The sequence below is a fragment of the Salvelinus fontinalis genome, chromosome 21, assembly GCF_029448725.1.
Source record: "Salvelinus fontinalis isolate EN_2023a chromosome 21, ASM2944872v1, whole genome shotgun sequence".
Taxonomy (NCBI): domain Eukaryota; kingdom Metazoa; phylum Chordata; class Actinopteri; order Salmoniformes; family Salmonidae; genus Salvelinus; species Salvelinus fontinalis.
Window position 1 is genome coordinate 43,872,173 of NC_074685.1, and position 27,892 is coordinate 43,900,064.

The 27,892-nt window shown below is 40.7% G+C and overlaps 1 protein-coding gene across 1 annotated transcript in view; it reads right to left on the minus strand.

The window, feature by feature from the left end:
* The window catches only part of megf10 (multiple EGF-like-domains 10), a 124,697-nt gene that overhangs the window by 43,735 nt on the left and 53,070 nt on the right, over positions 1-27,892 (minus strand). Inside the window, exons 6-7 of the mRNA XM_055875387.1 lie at positions 1,853-2,099; positions 45-165 (exon numbers count right to left, since the gene is read on the minus strand). Of these exons, the coding sequence (XP_055731362.1) occupies positions 45-165; positions 1,853-2,099 (368 nt within the window). The remainder of the gene's footprint in view (positions 1-44; positions 166-1,852; positions 2,100-27,892) is intronic.

The window sequence follows — 27,892 nt, forward strand, 5'->3', positions numbered from 1 at the left end:
CGTGACTATCAAACATAATTTATGTGTGTGTGTGTGTGTATTACCATCCATCCAGCGGGGCAGGAGCACTCTCCAGTGACATGGTGGCACACTCCTCCATTCTGACAAGGGCACCTCTCCTCACACTGCTGTCCATGCTTCCCTGGTGGGCACAGGTCCTCACAACTATAGGACAAGAGGAGAAACATGAAATCAATCCTTAAAGACTTAAAGAAATGACCGAGTCAGAAACAAAAAGGGAATGATTAATTAATTATAATACAAATTCTGGAATTATGTCTTTCACAAGAACATCTCTTTCAAACCCTTTTTTGTCTTGAAGCACCCTAGCCACCATTGTCAGAAACTAGCAGGTTCACGTACACTACCGGTCAAAAGTTTTAGAACACCTACTCATTCAAGGGTTTTTCTTTATTTTTACTATTTTCTACATTGTAGAATGCCAAGAGGGTGCAAAGCTGTCACCAAGGTGAAGGGTGGCTATTTGAACAATCTCAAATATATGTTTAACACTTTTTGGTTACTACATGATTCCATATGTGTTATTTCATAGTTTTGATGTTTTCACTGTGAAAACCCTCTTGGCATTCTCTCAACCATCTTCATGAGGTAGTCACCTGGAATGCATTTCAATTAACAGGTGTGCATTCTTAAAAGTTAATTTGTGGAGATTCTTTCCTTCTTAATGCGTTTGAGCCAATCAGTTCTGTTGTGACAAGGTGGGAGTGGTGGTATACAGAAGATAGTCCTATTTGGTAAAAGACCAAATCCATATGACGTCAAGAACAGCTCAAATAAGCAAAGAGAAATGACAGTCCACTCTGAAAGTTTCTTCAAGTGCAGTCGCAAAAACCATCAAGTGCTATGATGAAACTGGCTCTCATGAGGACCGCCACAGGAATGGAAGACCTCTGCTGCAGAGGATAAGTTCATTAGAGTTACCAGAAATTGCAGCCCAAATAAATGCTTCACAGAGTTCAAGTAACAGACACATCTGAACATCAACTGTTCAGAGGAGATTATGTGAATCAGGCCTTCATGGTCTAATTGCTACAAAGAAACCACTACTAAAGGACACCAATAATAAGAAGAGACTTGCTTGGGCCAAGAAACACGAGCAATGGACATTAGACCGGTGGAAATTTGTCCTTTGGTCTGGAGTCCAAATTGGAGATTTTTGGTTCTAACCACCGTGTCTTTATGAGACACTGTGTGGGTGAACGGATGATCTCCGCATTCGTTTGTCCCACCGTAAAGCATGGAGGAGGAGGTGTTATGGTGTGGGGGTGCTTTGCTGGTGACATCGTCTGTGATTTATTTAGAATTCAAGGCACACTTAACCAGCATGGCTACCACAGCATTCTGCAGCGATACACCATCCCATCTGGTTTGGGATTAGTGAGGCTATCATTTGTTTTTCAACAGGACAATGACCCAACACACCTCCAGGCTGTGTAAGGGCTATTTGACCAAGGAGAGTGATGGAGTGCTGCATCAGATGACGTGGCCTCCACAATCCCCCGACCTCAACCAAATTGAGATGGTTTGGGATGAGTCGGACCACAGAGTGAAGGAAAAGCAGCCAACAAGTGCTCAGCATATGTGGGAACTCCTTCAAGACTGTGGCTATTTGAAGAATCTCAAATATAAAATATTATATACACTTTTTTTGGTTACTACATGATTCCATATGTGTTATTTCATAGTTTTGATATCTTTACTATTATTCTACAATGTAGAAAATAGTACTAATAAAGAAAACCCCTTTTGACTGGTAGTGTATATACAGTGTGCGTTTGTGTTTTTTTATATTTCTGAGTGCATGCATGTGTGCGTGTCTCTGATGACTCACAAAGCACCGGTGTATCCGGGTGAACACTTGCACTCCCCGGTCACGTGGTGGCACGCTGCTCCATTTTGGCACAGGCACTTCTGTTGGCACCCGTTGCCATAGGTGCCCGCTTCGCAGACCTCTTCACAGCGCCAGCCCCTGTACCCGGGCTGGCAGATACAGGCGCCAGTGATGGGGTTACACAGTGCACTGTTCTGACACTGGCAGCGGTTACTGCAGTGGGGACCCCAGTGGTTGCTGTCACACGCTGAGGAAGAAATAAGAGAGAGAATGTAAGATTTAAACTAGGACATACAAAAAGGGCTGATTTTAGCGTTGTATTCAGTAAGTGAGTATGCTAGTTTGTAAGTATGTATTTTAGAAGAATGCTCAGAACATACTGTAAATATAGGACTTTAAAATCTCCAAAAGCTCCTAATTTCCAGGTCATTGAGGGATTCAAATACATCGAAAATGAGTTGACTGCTAAGAGACCACAAAACAAAGCCAGAAACCACCAGCCATCCACAACCTGTTCCTCAAGCTGATTTAATCAGAGCTTGTTTTGATTTATTACCTCACATTGAGGTCAATCATCTCTCCTTGCCAGTTGTGCGTTACTACGAATTATTTCAGGCGCACACCTGTTTTCAGTTTTGGACAGGCAGCTGTGCTGGAGGAGCACTTCACCAACAATCCCCTCAGCTTAAGCTACTGTAAACATCTGGGCCAAATGAAACACTGTGCTTCATCAAGGTCTCTACGTTAAGTCACTTGACCAAAACAAACATACTGTCCCCAAATGAGTGTTGAGGTTGATAACTTTAGGTCGTGTTTCACTATTAACCCAGCAAGTTAACCATCTGTGGGGAAGGGGGATCCTACCAGCCTACCACACTCAAGACCGCTCCTATTAAAAGCTGAGTAGCTGAGTGGAGTCACACATCTTTAGCGTGGACCCGGCCCTCCTTTCATCTCATTAGGGTCTCAGGGTCCTGCTCATTAGCGAGCACCATAGCAACAGAAAACAAAAATAAGCATTTCTCATTGGACAAGTCCAGGTAATGCCTCCCTGTTTCAGTCTGTTTTCTTCTGTTTGGTGCCAAATGAACATGACCCAGCTTTCTAACCCAACCATGCCTCTCAACTGTAGGTTCTCTGCTGAACTGGAGGAAACTAACGTTCTCTCCATAACCACATGTTTATTCTAGTTGTCTTTCATCTTCTGTGAAACACGTTTCTATGTTTCTACGATTACGGCGGTACTGCCTTCATGGTTGGGTTAGGGAACTGCTCTCATGGTTGGGTTAGGGAACTGCTCTCATGGTTGGGTTAGGGAACTGCTCTCATGGTTGGGTTAGGGAACTGCCTTCATGGTTGGGTTAGGGAACTGCCTTCATGGTTGGGTTAGGGAACTGCTCTCATGGTTGGGTTAGGGAACTGCTCTCATGGTTGGGTTAGGGAACTGCCTTCATGGTTGGGTTAGGGAACTGCCTTCATGGTTGGGTTAGGGAACTGCTCTCATGGTTGGGTTAGGGAACTGCTCTCATGGTTGGGTTAGGGAACTGCTCTCATGGTTGGGTTAGGGAACTGCTCTCATGGTTGGGTTAGGGAACTGCTCTCATGGTTGGGTTAGGGAACTGCTCTCATGGTTGGGTTAGGGAACTGCTCTCATGGTTGCGTTAGGGAACTGCTCTCATGGTTGGGTTAGGGAACTGCTCTCATGGTTGGGTTAGGGAACTGCTCTCATGGTTGGGTTAGGGTACTGCCCTCATGGTTGGATTAGGGTTATGGTACTGCTCTCATGGTTGGGTTAGGGTTATGGTACTGCTCTCATGGTTGGGTTAGGGTACTGCCCTCATGGTTGGATTAGGGTTATGGTACTGCTCTCATGGTTGGGTTAGGGTTATGGTACTGCTCTCATGGTTGGGTTAGGGTACTGCCCTCATGGTTGGATTAGGGTTATGGTACTGCTCTCATGGTTGGGTTAGGGTTATGGTAATGCTCTCATGGTTGGGTTAATGTTAGGGTACTGCCCTCATGGTTGGGTTAGGGTTATGGTACTGCTCTCATGGTTGGGTTAGGGTTAGGGTACTGCCCTCATGGTTGGGTTAGGGTTATGGTACTGCTCTAATGGTTGGGTTAGGGTTATGGTAATGCTCTCATGGTTGGGTTAGGGTTAGGGTACTGCCCTCATGGTTGGGTTAGGGTACTGCTCTCATGGTTGGGTTAGGGTAAGGGAACTGCTCTCATGGTTGGGTTAGGGTTATGGTACTGCTCTCATGGTTGGGTTATGGTTATGGTACTGCTCTAATGGTTAGGTTGGGTTAGGGTTAGGGTACTGCCCTCATGGTTGGGTTAGGGTTTAGGGTACTGCTCTCATGGTTGGGTTAATGTTAGGGAACTGACCTCATGGTTGGGTTAAGGTTAGGGTACTGCCTTCATGGTTGGGTTAGGGTACTGCCCTCATGGTTGGGTTAGGGTTAGGGTACTGCTCTCATGGTTGGGTTGGGTTAGGGTTAGGGTACTGCCCTCATGGTTGGGTTAGGGTAAGGGAACTGCTCTCATGGTTGGGTTAGGGTACTGCCTTCATGGTTGGGTTAGGGTAAGGGATGGTTGGATTAGGGTTATGGTACTGCTCTCATGGTTGGGTTAGGGTTATGGTACTGCTCTCATGGTTGGGTTAGGGCTATGGTACTGCTCTCATGGTTGGGTTAGGGCTATGGTACTGCCCTCATGGTTGGGTTAGGGTTAGGGTTAGGGTACTGCCCTCATGGTTGGGTTAGGGTAAGGGAACTGCTCTCATGGTTGGGTTAGGGTACTGCCCTCATGGTTGGGTTAGGGTAAGGGATGGTTGGATTAGGGTTATGGTACTGCTCTCATGGTTGGGTTAGGGTTATGGTACTGCTCTCATGGTTGGGTTAGGGTTATGGTACTGCCCTCATGGTTGGGTTAGGGTTATGGTACTGCTTTAATGGTTGGGTTAGGGTTAGGGTACTGCCCTCATGGTTGGGTTAGGGTTATGGTACTGCTCTCATGGTTGGGTTAGGGTAAGGGTACTGCCCTCATGGTTGGATTAGGTTTATGGTACTGCTCTAATGATTGGGTTAGGGTTAGGGTACTGCCCTCATGGTTGGGTTAGGGTTAGGGTACTGCTCTCATGGTTGGGTTAATGTTAGGGAACTGCCCTCATGGTTGGGTTAAGGTTAGGGTACTGCCTTCATGGTTGAGTTAGGGTACTGCACTCATGGTTGGGTTAGGGTCAGGGTACTGCTCTCATGGTTGGGTTAATGTTAGGGTACTGCCCTCATGGTTGGGTTAGGGTTATGGTACTGCTCTCATGGTTGGGTTAATGTTAGGGTACTGCCCTCATAGTTGGGTTAGGGTACTGCCCTCATGGTTGGGTTAAGTTTAGGGTTAGGGTTCTGTACAGCACTTCGAGATATTAGCTGATGTACGAAGGGCTATATAAAATAAACTTGATTTGATTTGATTTGGGTACTGCCCTCATGGTTGCCCTAAGGGGTCTGGTAATGACTAGGGGGAAATATGAGAGAGCACAGGTTTACTTTCACTGGCAAACCCTTCATTAGAAATGCTCTGTATATACTCAGAGCTTAGTCTCAGAGAAAGAGGCCTCTCTTTAGCAGTGTGGAGACTGACAGAGTTTAGAGTTGAGAGAGGGACAATCTTAAAGATAGGCAGCAGTACTAGTAAGCACAAACAAAGATAGACAGCAAGCAGACAGTAGTTACTGCAGTCATTGAAATATTTGGCACATATGTGTAATCCAGTTACGTAATGAAAACGAAACACCTGCGAATATCACAGTGCAAAAACTAAGTAAAAACTCTATGTAGAGCAGTGCGTCCAGATCCATGTGCTGGTGCTAGGAAATAAACTCATATCTATCCAGCAAGTTAACCAACTAGGTATCCAACTATTTATCCAACTAGGTATCCAACCATCTATCTAACTATCTATCCAACTAGGTATCCAGCCAGGAATCCAACTAGGTATCCAAATATATATCCAACTAGGTATCCAACCATCTATCTAACTATCTATCCAACTAGGTATCCAACCATCTATCTAACTATCTATCCAACTAGGTATCCAACTACCTATCCAACTAGGTATCCAACTAGGTATCCAACTACCTATCCAACTAGGTATCCAACTAGGTATCCAACTAGGTATCCAACTACCTATCCAACTAGGTATCCAACTAGGTATCCAACTAGGTATCCAACTACCTATCCAACTAGGTATCCAACTAGGTATCCAACTATCAATCCTACTAGGTCTCCAACTATCTATCCAACTATCTATCCAACTAGGTATCCAACTAGGTATCCAACTAGGTGTCCAACTAGGTATCCAACTAGGTATCCAACTAGGTGTCCAACTAGGTATCTAACTAGGTATCCAACTACCTATCCAGCTAGGTATTCAACTATCTATCCAACTAGGTGTCCAACTAGGTATCCAACTAGGTGTCCAACTAGGTATCCAACTAGGTATCCAACTAGGTATCCAACTAGGTGTCCAACTAGGTGTCCAACTAGGTGTCCAACTAGATGTCCAACTAGGTATCCAACTAGGTATCCAACTATCAATCCTACTAGGTCTCCAACTATCTATCCAACTATCTATCCAACTAGGTATCCAACTAGGTATCCAACTAGGTGTCCAACTAGGTATCCAACTAGGTATCCAACTAGGTGTCCAACTAGGTATCTAACTAGGTATCCAACTACCTATCCAGCTAGGTATTCAACTATCTATCCAACTAGGTGTCCAACTAGGTATCCAACTAGGTGTCCAACTAGGTATCCAACTAGGTATCCAACTAGGTATCCAACTAGGTGTCCAACTAGGTGTCCAACTAGGTGTCCAACTAGATGTCCAACTAGGTATCCAACTAGGTATCCAACTAGGTATCTAACTAGGTATCCAACTATCTATCCAACTGGGCATCAAACTAGGCATCAACTATCCATCCAACAAGTATCCAACTAGGTATCCAAATATCTACCCAACTAGGTATCAACTATCTATCCAACAAGTATCCAAGTAGGTATCCAACTTTATATCCAACTATCTATCTAACTATCTATCGAACCACGTATCCAACTAGGTATTCAACTATGTGACGAACCATCTATCCAACTATGTATCCAACTAGGTATCCAACTATCGATCTAACTACGTATCAAATTATTTATCCAACTAGGTATACAACTATCTATCCAACTAGGTATCCAACTAATTATCCAACTATCTATCCAACTAGGTATCCAACTAAGTATCCAACTATCTATCCAACTAGGTATCCAACTAGGTATCTAACTAATTATCCAACTCTCTATCCAACTAGGTTTCCAACTAGGTATCTAACTAATTATCCAACCATCTATCCAACTATCTATCCAACTAGGTATCCAACTAAGTATCCAACTATCTATCCAACTAGGCATCCAACTATCTATCCAACTAGGTATCCAGCTAGGTGTCCAACTAGGTATCCAACTAGGTGTCCAACTAGGTGTCCAACTAGGTGTCCAACTAGGTATCCAACTATCTATCCAACTAAGTATCCAACTATCTATCCAACCAGGTATCCAACTAGGTATCCCACTATCTATCCAACTAGGTATCCAACTAAGTATCCAACTATCTATCCAACTAGGTATCCAACTAAGTATCCAACTATCTATCCAACTAGGTATCCAACTAAGTATCCAACTATCTATCCAACTAGGTATCCAACTAAGTATCCAACTATCTATCCAACTATCTATCCAACTAGGTATCAAACTATCTATCCAACTAGGTATCCAACTATCTATCCAACTAAGAATCCATCTATCTATCCAACCAGGTATCCAACTAGGTATCCCACTATCTATCCAACTAGGTATCCAACTAAGTATCCAACTATCTATCCAACTAAGTATCCAACTAGGTATCCCACTATCTATCCAACTAGGTATCCAACTAAGTATCCAACTATCTATCCAACTAAGTATCCAACTATCTATCCAACTAGGTATCCAACTAAGTATCCAACTATCTATCCAACTAGGTATCAAACTATCTATCCAGCTAGGTGTCCAACTAGGTATCCCCCCAACTCTTTAAGGAATACCTAGGATAGGATAAAGTAATCCTTCTACCCCCCCCCCCCCCCCCTTAAAAGATTTAGATGCACTATTGTAAAGTGGCTGTTCAACTGGATATTAGGTGAATGCACCAATTTGTAAGTCGCTCTGGATAAGAGCGTCTGCAAAATGACTTAAATGTAAATGTAAATGTATGCAACTAGGTATCTAACCAAGTATCCAACTAAGTATCCAACCAGGTATCCAACTATCTATCCAACTAGGTGTCCAACTAGGTATCCAACTAAGTATCCAACTAGGTATCCAACTAGGTGTCCAACTAGGTATCCAACTAAGTATCCAACTAGGTATCCAACTATCTATCCAACTAGGTATCGAACTAGGTATCCAACTAGATATCCAACTATCTATCCAACTAGGGATCTAACTAAGTATCCAACTAGGTATCCAACTATCTATCCAACTAGGGATCTAACTAAGTATCCAACTAGGTATCCAACTATCTATCCAACTAGGTATCGAACTAGGTATCCAACTAGGTATCCAACTATCTATCCAACTAGGTGTCCAACTAGGTATCCAACTAAGTATCCAACTAGGTATCCAACTATCTATCCAACTAGGTATCGAACTAGGTATCCGACTAGGTATCCAACTATCTATCCAACTAGGTGTCCAACTAGGTATCCAACTAAGTATCCAACTAGGTATCCAACTATCTATCCAACTTGGTATCCAATTAGGTATCCAACTATCTATCCAACTAGGTATCGAACTAGGTATCCAACTAGGTATCCAACTATCTATCCAACTAGGTGTCCAACTAGGTATCCAACTATCTATCCAACTAGGTATCTAACTAGGTATCCAACTATCTATCCAACTAGGTATCTAACTAGGTGTCCAACTATCTATCCAAATAGGTATCCATCTAGGTATCTAACTAGGTATCCAACAAGGTATCCAGCTATCTATCCAACTAGGTATCCATCTAGGTATCTAACTAGGTATCCAACTAGGTATCCAACTATCTATCCAACTAGGTATCTAACTAGGTATCCAACTAGGTATCTAACTAGGTGTCCAACTAGGTATCCAACTATCTATCCAACTAGGTATCCAACTAGGTATCTAACTAGGTATCCAACTATCTATCCAACTAGGTATCCAACTAAGTATCCAACTATCTAACCAACTAAGTATCCAACTATCTATCCAACTAGGTATCCAACTATCTATCCAACTTGGTATCCAACTAGGTATCCAACTAAGTATCCAACTAGGTATCCAACTAGGTGTCCAACTAGGTATCCAACTAAGTATCCAACTAGGTATCCAACTATCTATCCAACTAGGTATCGAACTAGGTATCCAACTAGGTATCCAACTATCTATCCAACTAGGTGTCCAACTAGGTATCCAACTATCTATCCAACTAGGTATCTAACTAGGTATCCAACTATCTATCCAACTAGGTATCTAACTAGGTGTCCAACTAGGTATCCAACTATCTATCCAACTAGGTATCCATCTAGGTATCTAACTAGGTATCCAACTAGGTATCCAGCTATCTATCCAACTAGGTATCCATCTAGGTATCTAACTAGGTATCCAACTAGGTATCCAACTATCTATCCAACTAGGTATCTAACTAGGTATCCAACTAGGTATCTAACTAGGTGTCCAACTAGGTATCCAACTATCTATCCAACTAGGTATCCAACTAGGTATCTAACTAGGTATCCAACTATCTATCCAACTAGGTATCCAACTAAGTATCCAACTATCTAACCAACTAAGTATCCAACTATCTATCCAACTAGGTATCCAACTAAGTATCCAACTATCTATCCAACTAGGCATCCAACTATCTATCCAACTAGGTATCCAGCTAGGTGTCCAACTAGGTATCCAACTAGGTATCCAACTAGGTGTCCAACTAGGTGTCCAACTAGGTGTCCAACTAGGTATCCAACTAGGTATCCAACTATCTATTCAACTAAGTATCCAACTATCTATCCAACCAGGTATCCAACTAGGTATCCCACTATCTATCCAACTAGGTATCCAACTAAGTATCCAACTATCTATCCAACTAGGTATCCAACTAAGTATCCAACTATCTATCCAACTTGGTATCAAACTATGTATCCAACTATCTATCCAGCTAGGTATCCAACTAGGTATCTAACTAATTATCCAACTATCTATCCAACTAGGTATCCAACTAGGTTTCTAACTAATTATCCAACTATCTATCCAACTAGGTATCCAACTAAGTATCCAACTATCTATCCAACTATCTATCCAACTAGGTATCCAACTAAGTATCCAACTATCTATCCAACTAGGTATCCAACTAAGTATCCAACTATCTATCCAACTAGGTATCCAACTAAGTATCCAACTATCTATCCAACTATCTATCCAACTAGGTATCAAACTATCTATCCAACTAGGTATCCAACTATCTATCCAACTAAGAATCCATCTATCTATCCAACCAGGTATCCAACTAGGTATCCCACTATCTATCCAACTAGGTATCCAACTAAGTATCCAACTATCTATCCAACTAAGTATCCAACTAGGTATCCCACTATCTATCCAACTAGGTATCCAACTAAGTATCCAACTATCTATCCAACTAAGTATCCAACTATCTATCCAACTAGGTATCCAACTAAGTATCCAACTATCTATCCAACTAGGTATCAAACTATCTATCCAGCTAGGTGTCCAACTAGGTATCCCCCCACCTCTTTAAGGAATACCTAGGATAGGATAAAGTAATCCTTCTACCCCCCCCCCCCCCCCCCCCTTAAAAGATTTAGATGCACTATTGTAAAGTGGCTGTTCAACTGGATATTAGGTGAATGCACCAATTTGTAAGTCGCTCTGGATAAGAGCGTCTGCAAAATGACTTAAATGTAAATGTATCCAACTAGGTATCGAACTAGGTATCCAACTAGGTATCCAACTATCTATCCAACTAGGTGTCCAACTAGGTATCCAACTATCTATCCAACTAGGTATCTAACTAGGTATCCAACTATCTATCCAACTAGGTATCTAACTAGGTGTCCAACTAGGTATCCAACTATCTATCCAACTAGGTATCCATCTAGGTATCTAACTAGGTATCCAACTAGGTATCCAGCTATCTATCCAACTAGGTATCCATCTAGGTATCTAACTAGGTATCCAACTAGGTATCCAACTATCTATCCAACTAGGTATCTAACTAGGTATCCAACTAGGTATCTAACTAGGTGTCCAACTAGGTATCCAACTATCTATCCAACTAGGTATCCAACTAGGTATCTAACTAGGTATCCAACTATCTATCCAACTAGGTATCCAACTAAGTATCCAACTATCTAACCAACTAAGTATCCAACTATCTATCCAACTAGGTATCCAACTAAGTATCCAACTATCTATCCAACTAGGCATCCAACTATCTATCCAACTAGGTATCCAGCTAGGTGTCCAACTAGGTATCCAACTAGGTATCCAACTAGGTGTCCAACTAGGTGTCCAACTAGGTGTCCAACTAGGTATCCAACTAGGTATCCAACTATCTATTCAACTAAGTATCCAACTATCTATCCAACCAGGTATCCAACTAGGTATCCCACTATCTATCCAACTAGGTATCCAACTAAGTATTCAACTATCTATCCAACTAGGTATCCAACTAAGTATCCAACTATCTATCCAACTTGGTATCCAACTATGTATCCAACTATCTATCCAGCTAGGTATCCAACTAGGTATCTAACTAATTATCCAACTATCTATCCAACTAGGTATCCAACTAGGTTTCTAACTAATTATCCAACTATCTATCCAACTAGGTATCCAACTAAGTATCCAACTATCTATCCAACTATCTATCCAACTAGGTATCCAACTAAGTATCCAACTATCTATCCAACTAGGTATCCAACTAAGTATCCAACTATCTATCCAACTAGGTATCCAACTAAGTATCCAACTATCTATCCAACTATCTATCCAACTAGGTATCAAACTATCTATCCAACTAGGTATCCAACTATCTATCCAACTAAGAATCCATCTATCTATCCAACCAGGTATCCAACTAGGTATCCCACTATCTATCCAACTAGGTATCCAACTAAGTATCCAACTATCTATCCAACTAAGTATCCAACTAGGTATCCCACTATCTATCCAACTAGGTATCCAACTAAGTATCCAACTATCTATCCAACTAAGTATCCAACTATCTATCCAACTAGGTATCCAACTAAGTATCCAACTATCTATCCAACTAGGTATCAAACTATCTATCCAGCTAGGTGTCCAACTAGGTATCCCCCCACCTCTTTAAGGAATACCTAGGATAGGATAAAGTAATCCTTCTACCCCCCCCCCCCTTAAAAGATTTAGATGCACTATTGTAAAGTGGCTGTTCAACTGGATATTAGGTGAATGCACCAATTTGTAAGTCGCTCTGGATAAGAGCGTCTGCAAAATGACTTAAATGTAAATGTATCCAACTAGGTATCGAACTAGGTATCCAACTAGGTATCCAACTATCTATCCAACTAGGTGTCCAACTAGGTATCCAACTAAGTATCCAACTAGGTATCCAACTATCTATCCAACTTGGTATCCAACTAGGTATCCAACTAAGTATCCAACTAAGTATCCAACTAGGTATCCAACTATCTATCCAACTTGGTATCCAACTAGGTATCCAACTAAGTATCCAACTAGGTATCCAACTAGGTGTCCAACTAGGTATCCAACTAAGTATCCAACTAGGTATCCAACTATCTATCCAACTAGGTATCGAACTAGGTATCCAACTAGGTATCCAACTATCTATCCAACTAGGTGTCCAACTAGGTATCCAACTATCTATCCAACTAGGGATCTAACTAAGTATCCAACTAGGTATCCAACTATCTATCCAACTAGGTATCAAACTAGGTATCCAACTAGGTATCCAACTATCTATCCAACTAGGTGTCCAACTAGGTATCCAACTAAGTATCCAACTAGGTATCCAACTATCTATCCAACTAGGTATCGAACTAGGTATCCGACTAGGTATCCAACTATCTATCCAACTAGGTGTCCAACTAGGTATCCAACTAAGTATCCAACTAGGTATCCAACTATCTATCCAACTTGGTATCCAATTAGGTATCCAACTATCTATCCAACTAGGTATCGAACTAGGTATCCAACTAGGTATCCAACTATCTATCCAACTAGGTGTCCAACTAGGTATCCAACTATCTATCCAACTAGGTATCTAACTAGGTATCCAACTATCTATCCAACTAGGTATCTAACTAGGTGTCCAACTATCTATCCAAATAGGTATCCATCTAGGTATCTAACTAGGTATCCAACAAGGTATCCAGCTATCTATCCAACTAGGTATCCATCTAGGTATCTAACTAGGTATCCAACTAGGTATCCAACTATCTATCCAACTAGGTATCTAACTAGGTATCCAACTAGGTATCTAACTAGGTGTCCAACTAGGTATCCAACTATCTATCCAACTAGGTATCCAACTAGGTATCTAACTAGGTATCCAACTATCTATCCAACTAGGTATCCAACTAAGTATCCAACTATCTAACCAACTAAGTATCCAACTATCTATCCAACTAGGTATCAAACTATCTATCCAGCTAGGTGTCCAACTAGGTATCCCCCCACCTCTTTAAGGAATACCTAGGATAGGATAAAGTAATCCTTCTACCCCCCCCCCTTAAAAGATTTAGATGCACTATTGTAAAGTGGCTGTTCAACTGGATATTAGGTGAATGCACCAATTTGTAAGTCGCTCTGGATAAGAGCGTCTGCAAAATGACTTAAATGTAAATGTATCCAACTAGGTATCGAACTAGGTATCCAACTAGGTATCCAACTATCTATCCAACTAGGTGTCCAACTAGGTATCCAACTAAGTATCCAACTAGGTATCCAACTATCTATCCAACTTGGTATCCAACTAGGTATCCAACTAAGTATCCAACTAGGTATCCAACTAGGTGTCCAACTAGGTATCCAACTAAGTATCCAACTAGGTATCCAACTATCTTTCCAACTAGGTATCGAACTAGGTATCCAACTAGGTATCCAACTATCTATCCAACTAGGTGTCCAACTAGGTATCCAACTATCTATCCAACTAGGGATCTAACTAAGTATCCAACTAGGTATCCAACTATCTATCCAACTAGGTATCAAACTAGGTATCCAACTAGGTATCCAACTATCTATCCAACTAGGTGTCCAACTAGGTATCCAACTAAGTATCCAACTAGGTATCCAACTATCTATCCAACTAGGTATCGAACTAGGTATCCGACTAGGTATCCAACTATCTATCCAACTAGGTGTCCAACTAGGTATCCAACTAAGTATCCAACTAGGTATCCAACTATCTATCCAACTTGGTATCCAATTAGGTATCCAACTATCTATCCAACTAGGTATCGAACTAGGTATCCAACTAGGTATCCAACTATCTATCCAACTAGGTGTCCAACTAGGTATCCAACTATCTATCCAACTAGGTATCTAACTAGGTATCCAACTATCTATCCAACTAGGTATCTAACTAGGTGTCCAACTATCTATCCAAATAGGTATCCATCTAGGTATCTAACTAGGTATCCAACAAGGTATCCAGCTATCTATCCAACTAGGTATCCATCTAGGTATCTAACTAGGTATCCAACTAGGTATCCAACTATCTATCCAACTAGGTATCTAACTAGGTATCCAACTAGGTATCTAACTAGGTGTCCAACTAGGTATCCAACTATCTATCCAACTAGGTATCCAACTAGGTATCTAACTAGGTATCCAACTATCTATCCAACTAGGTATCCAACTAAGTATCCAACTATCTAACCAACTAAGTATCCAACTATCTATCCAACTAGGTATCCAACTATCTATCCAACTTGGTATCCAACTAGGTATCCAACTAAGTATCCAACTAGGTATCCAACTAGGTGTCCAACTAGGTATCCAACTAAGTATCCAACTAGGTATCCAACTATCTATCCAACTAGGTATCGAACTAGGTATCGAACTAGGTATCCAACTATCTATCCAACTAGGTGTCCAACTAGGTATCCAACTATCTATCCAACTAGGTATCTAACTAGGTATCCAACTATCTATCCAACTAGGTATCTAACTAGGTGTCCAACTAGGTATCCAACTATCTATCCAACTAGGTATCCATCTAGGTATCTAACTAGGTATCCAACTAGGTATCCAGCTATCTATCCAACTAGGTATCCATCTAGGTATCTAACTAGGTATCCAACTAGGTATCCAACTATCTATCCAACTAGGTATCTAACTAGGTATCCAACTAGGTATCTAACTAGGTGTCCAACTTGGTATCCAACTATCTATCCAACTAGGTATCCAACTAGGTATCTAACTAGGTATCCAACTATCTATCCAACTAGGTATCCAACTAAGTATCCAACTATCTAACCAACTAAGTATCCAACTATCTATCCAACTAGGTATCCAACTAAGTATCCAACTATCTATCCAACTAGGCATCCAACTAGGTATCCAGCTAGGTGTCCAACTAGGTATCCAACTAGGTATCCAACTAGGTATCCAACTAGGTGTCCAACTAGGTGTCCAACTAGGTGTCCAACTAGGTATCCAACTAGGTATCCAACTATCTATCCAACTAAGTATCCAACTATCTATCCAACCAGGTATCCAACTAGGTATCCCACTATCTATCCAACTAGGTATCCAACTAAGTATCCAACTATCTATCCAACTAGGTATCCAACTAAGTATCCAACTATCTATCCAACTTGGTATCCAACTATGTATCCAACTATCTATCCAGCTAGGTATCCAACTAGGTATCTAACTAATTATCCAACTATCTATCCAACTAGGTATCCAACTAGGTTTCTAACTAATTATCCAACTATCTATCCAACTAGGTATCCAACTAAGTATCCAACTATCTATCCAACTATCTATCCAACTAGGTATCCAACTAAGTATCCAACTATCTATCCAACTAGGTATCCAACTAAGTATCCAACTATCTATCCAACTAGGTATCCAACTAAGTATCCAACTATCTATCCAACTATCTATCCAACTAGGTATCAAACTATCTATCCAACTAGGTATCCAACTATCTATCCAACTAAGAATCCATCTATCTATCCAACCAGGTATCCAACTAGGTATCCCACTATCTATCCAACTAGGTATCCAACTAAGTATCCAACTATCTATCCAACTAAGTATCCAACTAGGTATCCCACTATCTATCCAACTAGGTATCCAACTAAGTATCCAACTATCTATCCAACTAAGTATCCAACTATCTATCAACTAGGTATCCAACTAAGTATCCAACTATCTATCCAACTAGGTATCAAACTATCTATCCAGCTAGGTGTCCAACTAGGTATCCCCCCACCTCTTTAAGGAATACCTAGGATAGGATAAAGTAATCCTTCTACCCCCCCCCCCCCCCTTAAAAGATTTAGATGCACTATTGTAAAGTGGCTGTTCAACTGGATATTAGGTGAATGCACCAATTTGTAAGTCGCTCTGGATAAGAGCGTCTGCAAAATGACTTAAATGTAAATGTATCCAACTAGGTATCGAACTAGGTATCCAACTAGGTATCCAACTATCTATCCAACTAGGTGTCCAACTAGGTATCCAACTAAGTATCCAACTAGGTATCCAACTATCTATCCAACTTGGTATCCAACTAGGTATCCAACTAAGTATCCAACTAGGTATCCAACTAGGTGTCCAACTAGGTATCCAACTAAGTATCCAACTAGGTATCCAACTATCTATCCAACTAGGTATCGAACTAGGTATCCAACTAGGTATCCAACTATCTATCCAACTAGGTGTCCAACTAGGTATCCAACTATCTATCCAACTAGGTATCTAACTAGGTATCCAACTATCTATCCAACTAGGTATCTAACTAGGTATCCAACTAGGTATCTAACTAGGTGTCCAACTAGGTATCCAACTATCTATCCAACTAGGTATCCATCTAGGTATCTAACTAGGTATCCAACTAGGTATCCAACTATCTATCCAACTAGGTATCCATCTAGGTATCTAACTAGGTATCCAACTAGGTATCCAACTATCTATCCAACTAGGTATCTAACTAGGTATCCAACTAGGAATCTAACTAGGTGTCCAAGTAGGTATCCAACTATCTATCCAACTAGGTATCCAACTAGGTATCTAACTAGGTATCCAATTAGGTATCTAACTAGGTATCTAACTAGGTATCCAATTCGGTATCCAACTATCTATCCAACTAGGTATCCAACTAGGTATCTAACTAGATATCCAATTAGGTATCTAACTAGGTATCTAACTAGGTGTCCAACTAGGTATCCAACTATCTATCCAACTAGGTATCCAACTAGGTATCTAACTAGGTATCCAACTATCTATCCAACTAGGTATCCAACTAAGTATCCAACTATCTAACCAACTAAGTATCCAACTATCTATCCAACTAGGTATCCAACTAAGTATCCAACTATCTATCCAACTAGGCATCCAACTATCTATCCAACTAGGTATCCAGCTAGGTGTCCAACTAGGTATCCAACTAGGTATCCAACTAGGTGTCCAACTAGGTGTCCAACTAGGTGTCCAACTAGGTATCCAACTAGGTATCCAACTATCTATCCAACTAAGTATCCAACTATCTATCCAACCAGGTATCCAACTAGGTATCCCACTATCTATCCAACTAGGTATCCAACTAAGTATCCAACTATCTATCCAACTAGGTATCCAACTAAGTATCCAACTATCTATCCAACTTGGTATCCAACTATGTATCCAACTATCTATCCAGCTAGGTATCCAACTAGGTATCTAACTAATTATCCAACTATCTATCCAACTAGGTATCCAACTAGGTTTCTAACTAATTATCCAACTATCTATCCAACTAGGTATCCAACTAAGTATCCAACTATCTAACCAACTAAGTATCCAACTATCTATCCAACTAGGTATCCAACTAAGTATCCAACTATCTATCCAACTAGGCATCCAACTATCTATCCAACTAGGTATCCAGCTAGGTGTCCAACTAGGTATCCAACTAGGTATCCAACTAGGTGTCCAACTAGGTGTCCAACTAGGTGTCCAACTAGGTATCCAACTAGGTATCCAACTATCTATCCAACTAAGTATCCAACTATCTATCCAACCAGGTATCCAACTAGGTATCCCACTATCTATCCAACTAGGTATCCAACTAAGTATCCAACTATCTATCCAACTAGGTATCCAACTAAGTATCCAACTATCTATCCAACTTGGTATCCAACTATGTATCCAACTATCTATCCAGCTAGGTATCCAACTAGGTATCTAACTAATTATCCAACTATCTATCCAACTAGGTATCCAACTAGGTTTCTAACTAATTATCCAACTATCTATCCAACTAGGTATCCAACTAAGTATCCAACTATCTATCCAACTATCTATCCAACTAGGTATCCAACTAAGTATCCAACTATCTATCCAACTAGGTCTCCAACTAAGTATCCAACTATCTATCCAACTAGGTATCCAACTAAGTATCCAACTATCTATCCAACTATCTATCCAACTAGGTATCAAACTATCTATCCAACTAGGTATCCAACTATCTATCCAACTAAGAATCCATCTGTCTATCCAACCAGGTATCCAACTAGGTATCCCACTATCTATCCAACTAGGTATCCAACTAAGTATCCAACTATCTATCCAACTAAGTATCCAACTAGGTATCCCACTATCTATCCAACTAGGTATCCAACTAAGTATCCAACTATCTATCCAACTAAGTATCCAACTATCTATCCAACTAGGTATCCAACTAAGTATCCAACTATCTATCCAACTAGGTATCAAACTATCTATCCAGCTAGGTGTCCAACTAGGTATCCCCCCACCTCTTTAAGGAATACCTAGGATAGGATAAAGTAATCCTTCTACCCCCCCCCCCCCCTTAAAAGATTTAGATGCACTATTGTAAAGTGGCTGTTCAACTGGATATTAGGTGAATGCACCAATTTGTAAGTCGCTCTGGATAAGAGCGTCTGCAAAATGACTTAAATGTAAATGTATCCAACTAGGTATCGAACTAGGTATCCAACTAGGTATCCAACTATCTATCCAACTAGGTGTCCAACTAGGTATCCAACTAAGTATCCAACTAGGTATCCAACTATCTATCCAACTTGGTATCCAACTAGGTATCCAACTAAGTATCCAACTAGGTATCCAACTAGGTGTCCAACTAGGTATCCAACTAAGTATCCAACTAGGTATCCAACTATCTATCCAACTAGGTATCGAACTAGGTATCCAACTAGGTATCCAACTATCTATCCAACTAGGTGTCCAACTAGGTATCCAACTATCTATCCAACTAGGTATCTAACTAGGTATCCAACTATCTATCCAACTAGGTATCTAACTAGGTATCCAACTAGGTATCTAACTAGGTGTCCAACTAGGTATCCAACTATCTATCCAACTAGGTATCCATCTAGGTATCTAACTAGGTTTCCAACTAGGTATCCAACTATCTATCCAACTAGGTATCCATCTAGGTATCTAACTAGGTATCCAACTAGGTATCCAACTATCTATCCAACTAGGTATCTAACTAGGTATCCAACTAGGTATCTAACTAGGTGTCCAAGTAGGTATCCAACTATCTATCCAACTAGGTATCCAACTAGGTATCTAACTAGGTATCCAATTAGGTATCTAACTAGGTATCTAACTAGGTATCCAATTCGGTATCCAACTATCTATCCAACTAGGTATCCAACTAGGTATCTAACTAGATATCCAATTAGGTATCTAACTAGGTATCTAACTAGGTATCCAATTCGGTATCTAACTAGGTATCCAACTAGGTATCCAACTAGGTATCTAACTAGGTATCCAACTAGGTATCTAACTAGGTATCTAACTAGGTGTCCAACTAGGTATCCAACTATCTATCCAACTAGGTATCCATCTAGGTATCTAACTAGGTATCCAACTAGGTATCCAACTATCTATCCAACTAGGTATCCATCTAGGTATCTAACTAGGTATCCAACTAGGTATCCAACTATCTATCCAACTAGGTATCTAACTAGGTATCCAACTAGGTATCTAACTAGGTGTCCAACTAGGTATCCAACTATCTATCCAACTAGGTATCCAACTAGGTATCTAACTAGGTATCCAATTAGGTATCTAACTAGGTATCCAACTAGGTGTCCAACTAGGTGTCCAACTAGGTGTCCAACTAGGTATCCAACTAGGTATCCAACTATCTATCCAACTAAGTATCCAACTATCTATCCAACCAGGTATCCAACTAGGTATCCCACTATCTATCCAACTAGGTATCCAACTAAGTATCCAACTATCTATCCAACTAGGTATCCAACTAAGTATCCAACTATCTATCCAACTTGGTATCCAACTATGTATCCAACTATCTATCCAGCTAGGTATCCAACTAGGTATCTAACTAATTATCCAACTATCTATCCAACTAGGTATCCAACTAGGTTTCTAACTAATTATCCAACTATCTATCCAACTATCTATCCAACTAAGTATCCAACTATCTATCCAACTAGGTATCCAACTAAGTATCCAACTATCTATCCAACTAGGTATCCAACTAAGTATCCAACTATCTATCCAACTAGGTATCCAACTAAGTATCCAACTATCTATCCAACTATCTATCCAACTAGGTATCAAACTATCTATCCAACTAGGTATCCAACTATCTATCCAACTAAGAATCCATCTATCTATCCAACCAGGTATCCAACTAGGTATCCCACTATCTATCCAACTAGGTATCCAACTAAGTATCCAACTATCTATCCAACTAAGTATCCAACTAGGTATCCCACTATCTATCCAACTAGGTATCCAACTAAGTATCCAACTATCTATCCAACTAAGTATCCAACTATCTATCCAACTAGGTATCCAACTAAGTATCCAACTATCTATCCAACTAGGTATCAAACTATCTATCCAGCTAGGTGTCCAACTAGGTATCCCCCCACCTCTTTAAGGAATACCTAGGATAGGATAAAGTAATCCTTCTACCCCCCCCCCCTTAAAAGATTTAGATGCACTATTGTAAAGTGGCTGTTCAACTGGATATTAGGTGAATGCACCAATTTGTAAGTCGCTCTGGATAAGAGCGTCTGCAAAATGACTTAAATGTAAATGTATCCAACTAGGTATCGAACTAGGTATCCAACTAGGTATCCAACTATCTATCCAACTAGGTGTCCAACTAGGTATCCAACTAAGTATCCAACTAGGTATCCAACTATCTATCCAACTTGGTATCCAACTAGGTATCCAACTAAGTATCCAACTAGGTATCCAACTAGGTGTCCAACTAGGTATCCAACTAAGTATCCAACTAGGTATCCAACTATCTATCCAACTAGGTATCGAACTAGGTATCCAACTAGGTATCCAACTATCTATCCAACTAGGTGTCCAACTAGGTATCCAACTATCTATCCAACTAGGTATCTAACTAGGTATCCAACTATCTATCCAACTAGGTATCTAACTAGGTATCCAACTAGGTATCTAACTAGGTGTCCAACTAGGTATCCAACTATCTATCCAACTAGGTATCCATCTAGGTATCTAACTAGGTATCCAACTAGGTATCCAACTATCTATCCAACTAGGTATCCATCTAGGTATCTAACTAGGTATCCAACTAGGTATCCAACTATCTATCCAACTAGGTATCTAACTAGGTATCCAACTAGGTATCTAACTAGGTGTCCAAGTAGGTATCCAACTATCTATCCAACTAGGTATCCAACTAGGTATCTAACTAGGTATCCAATTAGGTATCTAACTAGGTATCTAACTAGGTATCCAATTCGGTATCCAACTATCTATCCAACTAGGTATCCAACTAGGTATCTAACTAGATATCCAATTAGGTATCTAACTAGGTATCTAACTAGGTATCCAATTCGGTATCTAACTAGGTATCCAACTAGGTATCCAACTAGGTATCTAACTAGGTATCCAACTAGGTATCTAACTAGGTATCCAACTATCTATCCAACTAGGTATCTAACTAGGTATCCAACTAGGTATCTAACTAGGTGTCCAACTAGGTATCCAACTATCTATCCAACTAGGTATCCATCTAGGTATCTAACTAGGTATCCAACTAGGTATCCAACTATCTATCCAACTAGGTATCCATCTAGGTATCTAACTAGGTATCCAACTAGGTATCCAACTATCTATCCAACTAGGTATCTAACTAGGTATCCAACTAGGTATCTAACTAGGTGTCCAACTAGGTATCCAACTATCTATCCAACTAGGTATCCAACTAGGTATCTAACTAGGTATCCAATTACGTATCTAACTAGGTATCCAATTCGGTATCCAACTATCTATCCAACTAGGTATCCAACTAGGTATCTAACTAGATATCCAATTAGGTATCTAACTAGGTATCTAACTAGGTATCCAACTAGGTATCTAACTAGGTATCCAACTAGGTATCTAACTAGGTATCCAACTAGGTATCTAACTAGGTATCCAACTAGGTATCCAACTAGGTATCCAACTAGGTATCCAACTAGGTATCCAACTTGGTATCCAACTAGGTATCCAACTAGGTATCTAACTAGGTATCCAACTAGGTATCCAACTAGGTATCCAACTTGGTATCCAACTTGGTATCCAACTAGGTATCCAACTAGGTATCCAACTTGGTATCCAACTAGGTATCCAACTAGGTATCCCACTATCTATCCCACTAGGTATTCAACTATCTATCCAACTAGGTGTCCAACTAGGTATCCAACTAGGTATCCAACTAGGTATCCAACTAGGTATCCAACTAGGTATCCCACTATCTATCCCACTAGGTATTCAACTATCTATCCAACTAGGTGTCCAACTAGGTATCCAACTTGGTATCCAACTTGGTATCCAACTTGGTATCCAACTTGGTATCCAACTAGGTATCCAACTAGGTATCTATCTAGGTATCCAACTAGGTATCCAACTAGGTATCCAACTAGGTATCTAACTAGGTATCTAACTAGGTATCCAACTAGGTATCTATCTAGGTATCCAACTAGGTATCCAACTAGGTATCCAACTAGATATCCAACTATCTATCCAACTAGGTATCCAACTAGGTATCTAACTAGGTATCCAACTAGGTATCTATCTAGGTATCCAACTAGGTATCCAACTATCTATCCAACTATCTATCCAACTAGGTATCTAACTAGGTATCCCAAAAAAGTAAAGACAGCCCACTAAAGAAGACAACCGGCCTTAGCTTCATTCTATTTCATTTATTTCATTGTGAGGTGCATAAAGGAACGACACATGTACAGTACAGGTAACTGCCAAAATAATGGAAACATTCAATTAAATTAGAGATACAAAGTATATTGAAAGCAGGTACTTCCACACAGGTGTGGTTCCTGAGTTAATTAAGCAATTAATTAAGCAATTAATTAACATCTCATCATACTTAGGATCATGTATAAAAATGCTGGGCAGGCCATCATTTTGGCTACCATGGCTATGCCCCATAGGATGACAATGCCCCCATCCGCAGGGAACGAGTGTTTCACTGAAGTGTTTGATGATCATGAAAATGATTTAAACCATATTCCATGTCTTAGTCATCAGAGCTCAACCCAACTGAACACCGGAGATTCTGGAGCGACGTCTTTCCACCACCATCAACAAAACACCAAATTATGGAATATTTTATGGAATAAGGGTGTCGCATCCCTCCAACAGTGTACCAGACACTTGTAGAATCTATGCCAAGGTGCATTGAAGCTGTTCTGTCTCATGGTGGCTCAACACCTTATTAAGAAGACACTTTATGTTGGGGTTTCCTTTATTTTGGCAGTTGCCTGTAGCTTCATCAGGTTAATTTCGACACTTGTTTTGGATACCTCCCACTGGGCACACACTGGTTGAATCAACGTTGTTTCCACATCATTTCAATTAAATTACGTTGAACCAACGTGGAATAGACGTTGAATTGACGTCTGTGCCCAGTGGGCTGTAACATTAAACTTACTTTGCAGCTATAAAGAATCAGAAATCATCAACTACATTAACATGTATAGAAGGCATCATCATTGTACTCGTTACAATACAAGTCCCACTCCCGGATTGAACCTAAATGAACCCTGCTGCTTCTGGGCCCTCATTTCTTCTTGACGTCTTTACCCACGACGTCAGAAACTAGAGTGTGGTTGAAGGGTGTCTGCCAACCAGGCACATAAACAGTAGAGACCTTCCCTTTCCCATGTGTGGTGTGGTATTAGTTTGAGGCCGACCTCCCCGGCCACACGTGTTATGGCTGCCCTGATTAAAGCATGAAGAGGTCTGATGAGAGGACGCGAGTGGAAGCCTCACGCCTTAAAATGGGCCGTAAAATGTACTGTGTTTGGGTGAACGATGACGTCGTTTGGGTGGGTGTGTGTGTGATGGTGTCATCAATAGGTGTGTTGTGCTCACACCCCCCCCCCCCGCCTTTTCACAAGGAAAGTCCCCATAGTCATAGTATGACCATAGAATTAGAATGCATTAATTATAGTATGACCCAAAAATGTATATGAGTCGGCGAAACCTCTTACAATCAGCTCTTCTTCCCAGTTCTTTTCACCCACCCTATCCTTCCTCCACAGTTACACAGTTACATAAGCCAGACTGACCCTATAAAACCAACCAGCTGTTTATCTCAAGCTATTTCCAGAGCAGTAAAAAACACTAGCTCCTCGTGAATCAAGTCCTCTTAACATCGGATATTTTCACAAATACTTTTCCCCCAATTTATAGGAAGTATGCACTTTCAAAGTCAAACAAGCCTTCGAAAGCCATCGGACCTAAAATGCATCACTGACTGAAATTCAGCTTATGCGTCTACAATATCATTGTAGGAGTTCTGGGTCTTCTGTAGATGATCCTTTACTACCGGTAACATTTCCGGAGATGATGGGAAATGTCCTATCCAGAGTTCCAGACAAACATCTGGCCAAACATTGAGCTGTCTGAATGTACAGTAATCCATACACCATAACGAGTCAACTGGAGACCCGTCATATTGCTCAACAGTGACTATAAGGTTAGACTGATACCAGAGAAGATTGAGAACTGCTCAAGGTAGAAGTTACAATTAAATTCAGATCTAGAATCCTGCTCTATCCTACCCTTACCCATAAAAAGGAAAAATACACACTGTCCCGAAATCAGCACTTAGTGATAATTCACCCAAATTGCTAAATGACTTACTTTACCAAGCCGCAGCCACCAACCACTAACTTTTAAGCATTTTATAACCAAAGTCAATGTGTCATATATTACCATGGTTGGAATTTCACACCCATTTCATGCAACCTCATCCTTCACTGTGGAGCAACAGGAAGAGTATCCTTTGACACTGAGCCAAGCTGAGCCAAACAGCATGACCCTCATGTGGCGCTGGACATGCGCCAACCAAGAACTATGCTGTATCTCAACCACAGTTTCTCTCTGACACAGCTAAAACCAGGAAACCAGGAGTCTGCTTGGCTCAACCGCTTAACGGCTGCCGTTATGGCTCCTGCATTAGCCTCTTTACGTTTTGGCCTGCTGGTGAAAAGTGCACTGCTTAGCTGCGGGCTAAAGTGCTGTGTTTTACACAGTATCACACAGTGTGGGCAGTGGGTGCGGAGAGAGAGAGGGATGGAAAGAGAGAAAGAAAGAGACAGAGAGAAAGAGGGAGAGAGATTAAGAAATAAATAAGAGAGCGAGAGCAAGATAGAAAGAAACAGAGAAAAAGCCCATTGTGCAGAGAAACCTCCTCTCGCATTTATTTTGGGACTCCGGTATCTTTGCGTAACCTGATCTAGATAGAAAGGGTTAGGGTTCAACCTGACCTAGATAGAAAGAGTTAGGGTTCAACCTGACCTAGATAGAAAGAGTTAGGGTTCAACTTCAGCTAGATAGAAAGGGTTATGGTTCAACCTGACCTAAATAGAAAGAGTTAGGGTTCAATCTGACCTAGATAAAAATGTCCCACTAGAAAACCTGAAGGGCTCCTCATTGTCAAGCCTTGGGACAAACTGTTCCCTTTTATTCAAGACTCAGCACATATGACCCAAAGACAAGAGACACACTAAGCATTGGGTGTTTGGTCATGAGGTTGTTTGTTCCGGAAATTGGATCAAGATGTTCTGTTATTGACATATATTATGTTGATTACACGATTGAAGCAGCTAATTGCTTAGAAAACACAAGCAATCAGTGATTGGCAATACATACAGACCATATACAATGGACAAAATTTAGGCCAGGGGTCGGATTTTTTTGGGCCTCCCAAGGGTTATTTCCATTCAGTGGATGTAACTCCTAATGCAGGAACTCCTATAATCAACCTCTTTACTTATCTTATCTTTACTATTATTTACTAAAGTCATTTCTCCTATACCTATGGAAATCAGACTAAATGATCCTGTCAAAAACAAACTCAAGTTTACAACCCAATCTAAAAATAATCCAGAGAGCTTCTAAGAGACATAGAGCAATCCTCTTGAAAAAGTGTCAGTTACAGAGAAAAAAACATTGCCCAGTAATTTGACATGCTATTTGTCGAGAGTTGGCCCAGACTTTGCCCCAGACCAAGAGTATGGGACGGAAGAAGGGAGGGATGGAAGGAGGGAGGGAGAGAAAGGGGGAGAAAGAAAGACAGAAAAAGAGAGAGAGGGATGGAGGGAGGGAGTGTTTTTCCATGCCTCTAAGATCGCCCACTCTTCCATGCAGAGCCCTGCACAGTGTGTCAGCCCACAAGGCTCATGGGAACAGTCATACAGAGGAATCCCAGCTAAGAGACGACATCTGTACGATTCCTCAACATTTCCACATTATTGTGTGAGTGTGTTAAAGAGGATATATTATGTTTTCTTTCTCTCCCCTTCCCCCTTTCTTTCTCTTAAACACTCACCCTCTCTCCCTCTGACCCTTCTCTCACTCTGTGTGTGTGTGTGTGTTTCCAAGGATTCGACCATGACAATTAACTTCCGTGGGATACTCCAGTGAGATACTCAAGCTGGACAGCTCAGAAATGGCATTTGCAAGGCATTTTAAGTTATTTGTCTCCCTTGGTTTGGGTACAGCCTGGGTACATGGCTGGATAGATGGCCTAGGGCTGGTACTATGTTTATGTCATTATATACACTGAGTGTACCAAATTTTAGGAACACCTGCTCTTTCCATGACATTGACAGACCAGGTGAATCCAGGTGAAAGCTATGATCCCTTATTGATGTCACTTGTTAAATCCACTTCAATCAGTGTAGATGAAGGGGAGGAGACAGGTTAAAGAAGGATTTTTAAGCCTTGAGACAATAGAGACATGGATTGTGTGTGTGTGCCATCCAGAGGGTGAATGGGCAAGACAAAAGATCAAAGTGCCTTTGAACGGGTATGGTAGTAGGTGCCAGGTGCAATATTAGGAGGGTGTTCTTAATGTTTTGTACACTCACTGTATATCACGTGAACTGTTGGAGTTGTACGGTAAACACACTTACTACTGGGATGCTCTAATGCTACAGTCCCTTTGATTTCAATTTGGTTGAGTTGTTAAGTAACGTGAATTCAACGTGAAATTAACAACAACAAAAAATCACCATGTAATTACGTTTTGGTTAAAAGTGGTGTAAAAAAAGATGAAATTCCTTTACATTGATGACTTTTTGCAAATCCAATTAGTTTTTCACATTTATTCAACGTCATCACATAGACTTTTTGTTGTTGAAATGACATGGAAACAATGTTGATTTAACCA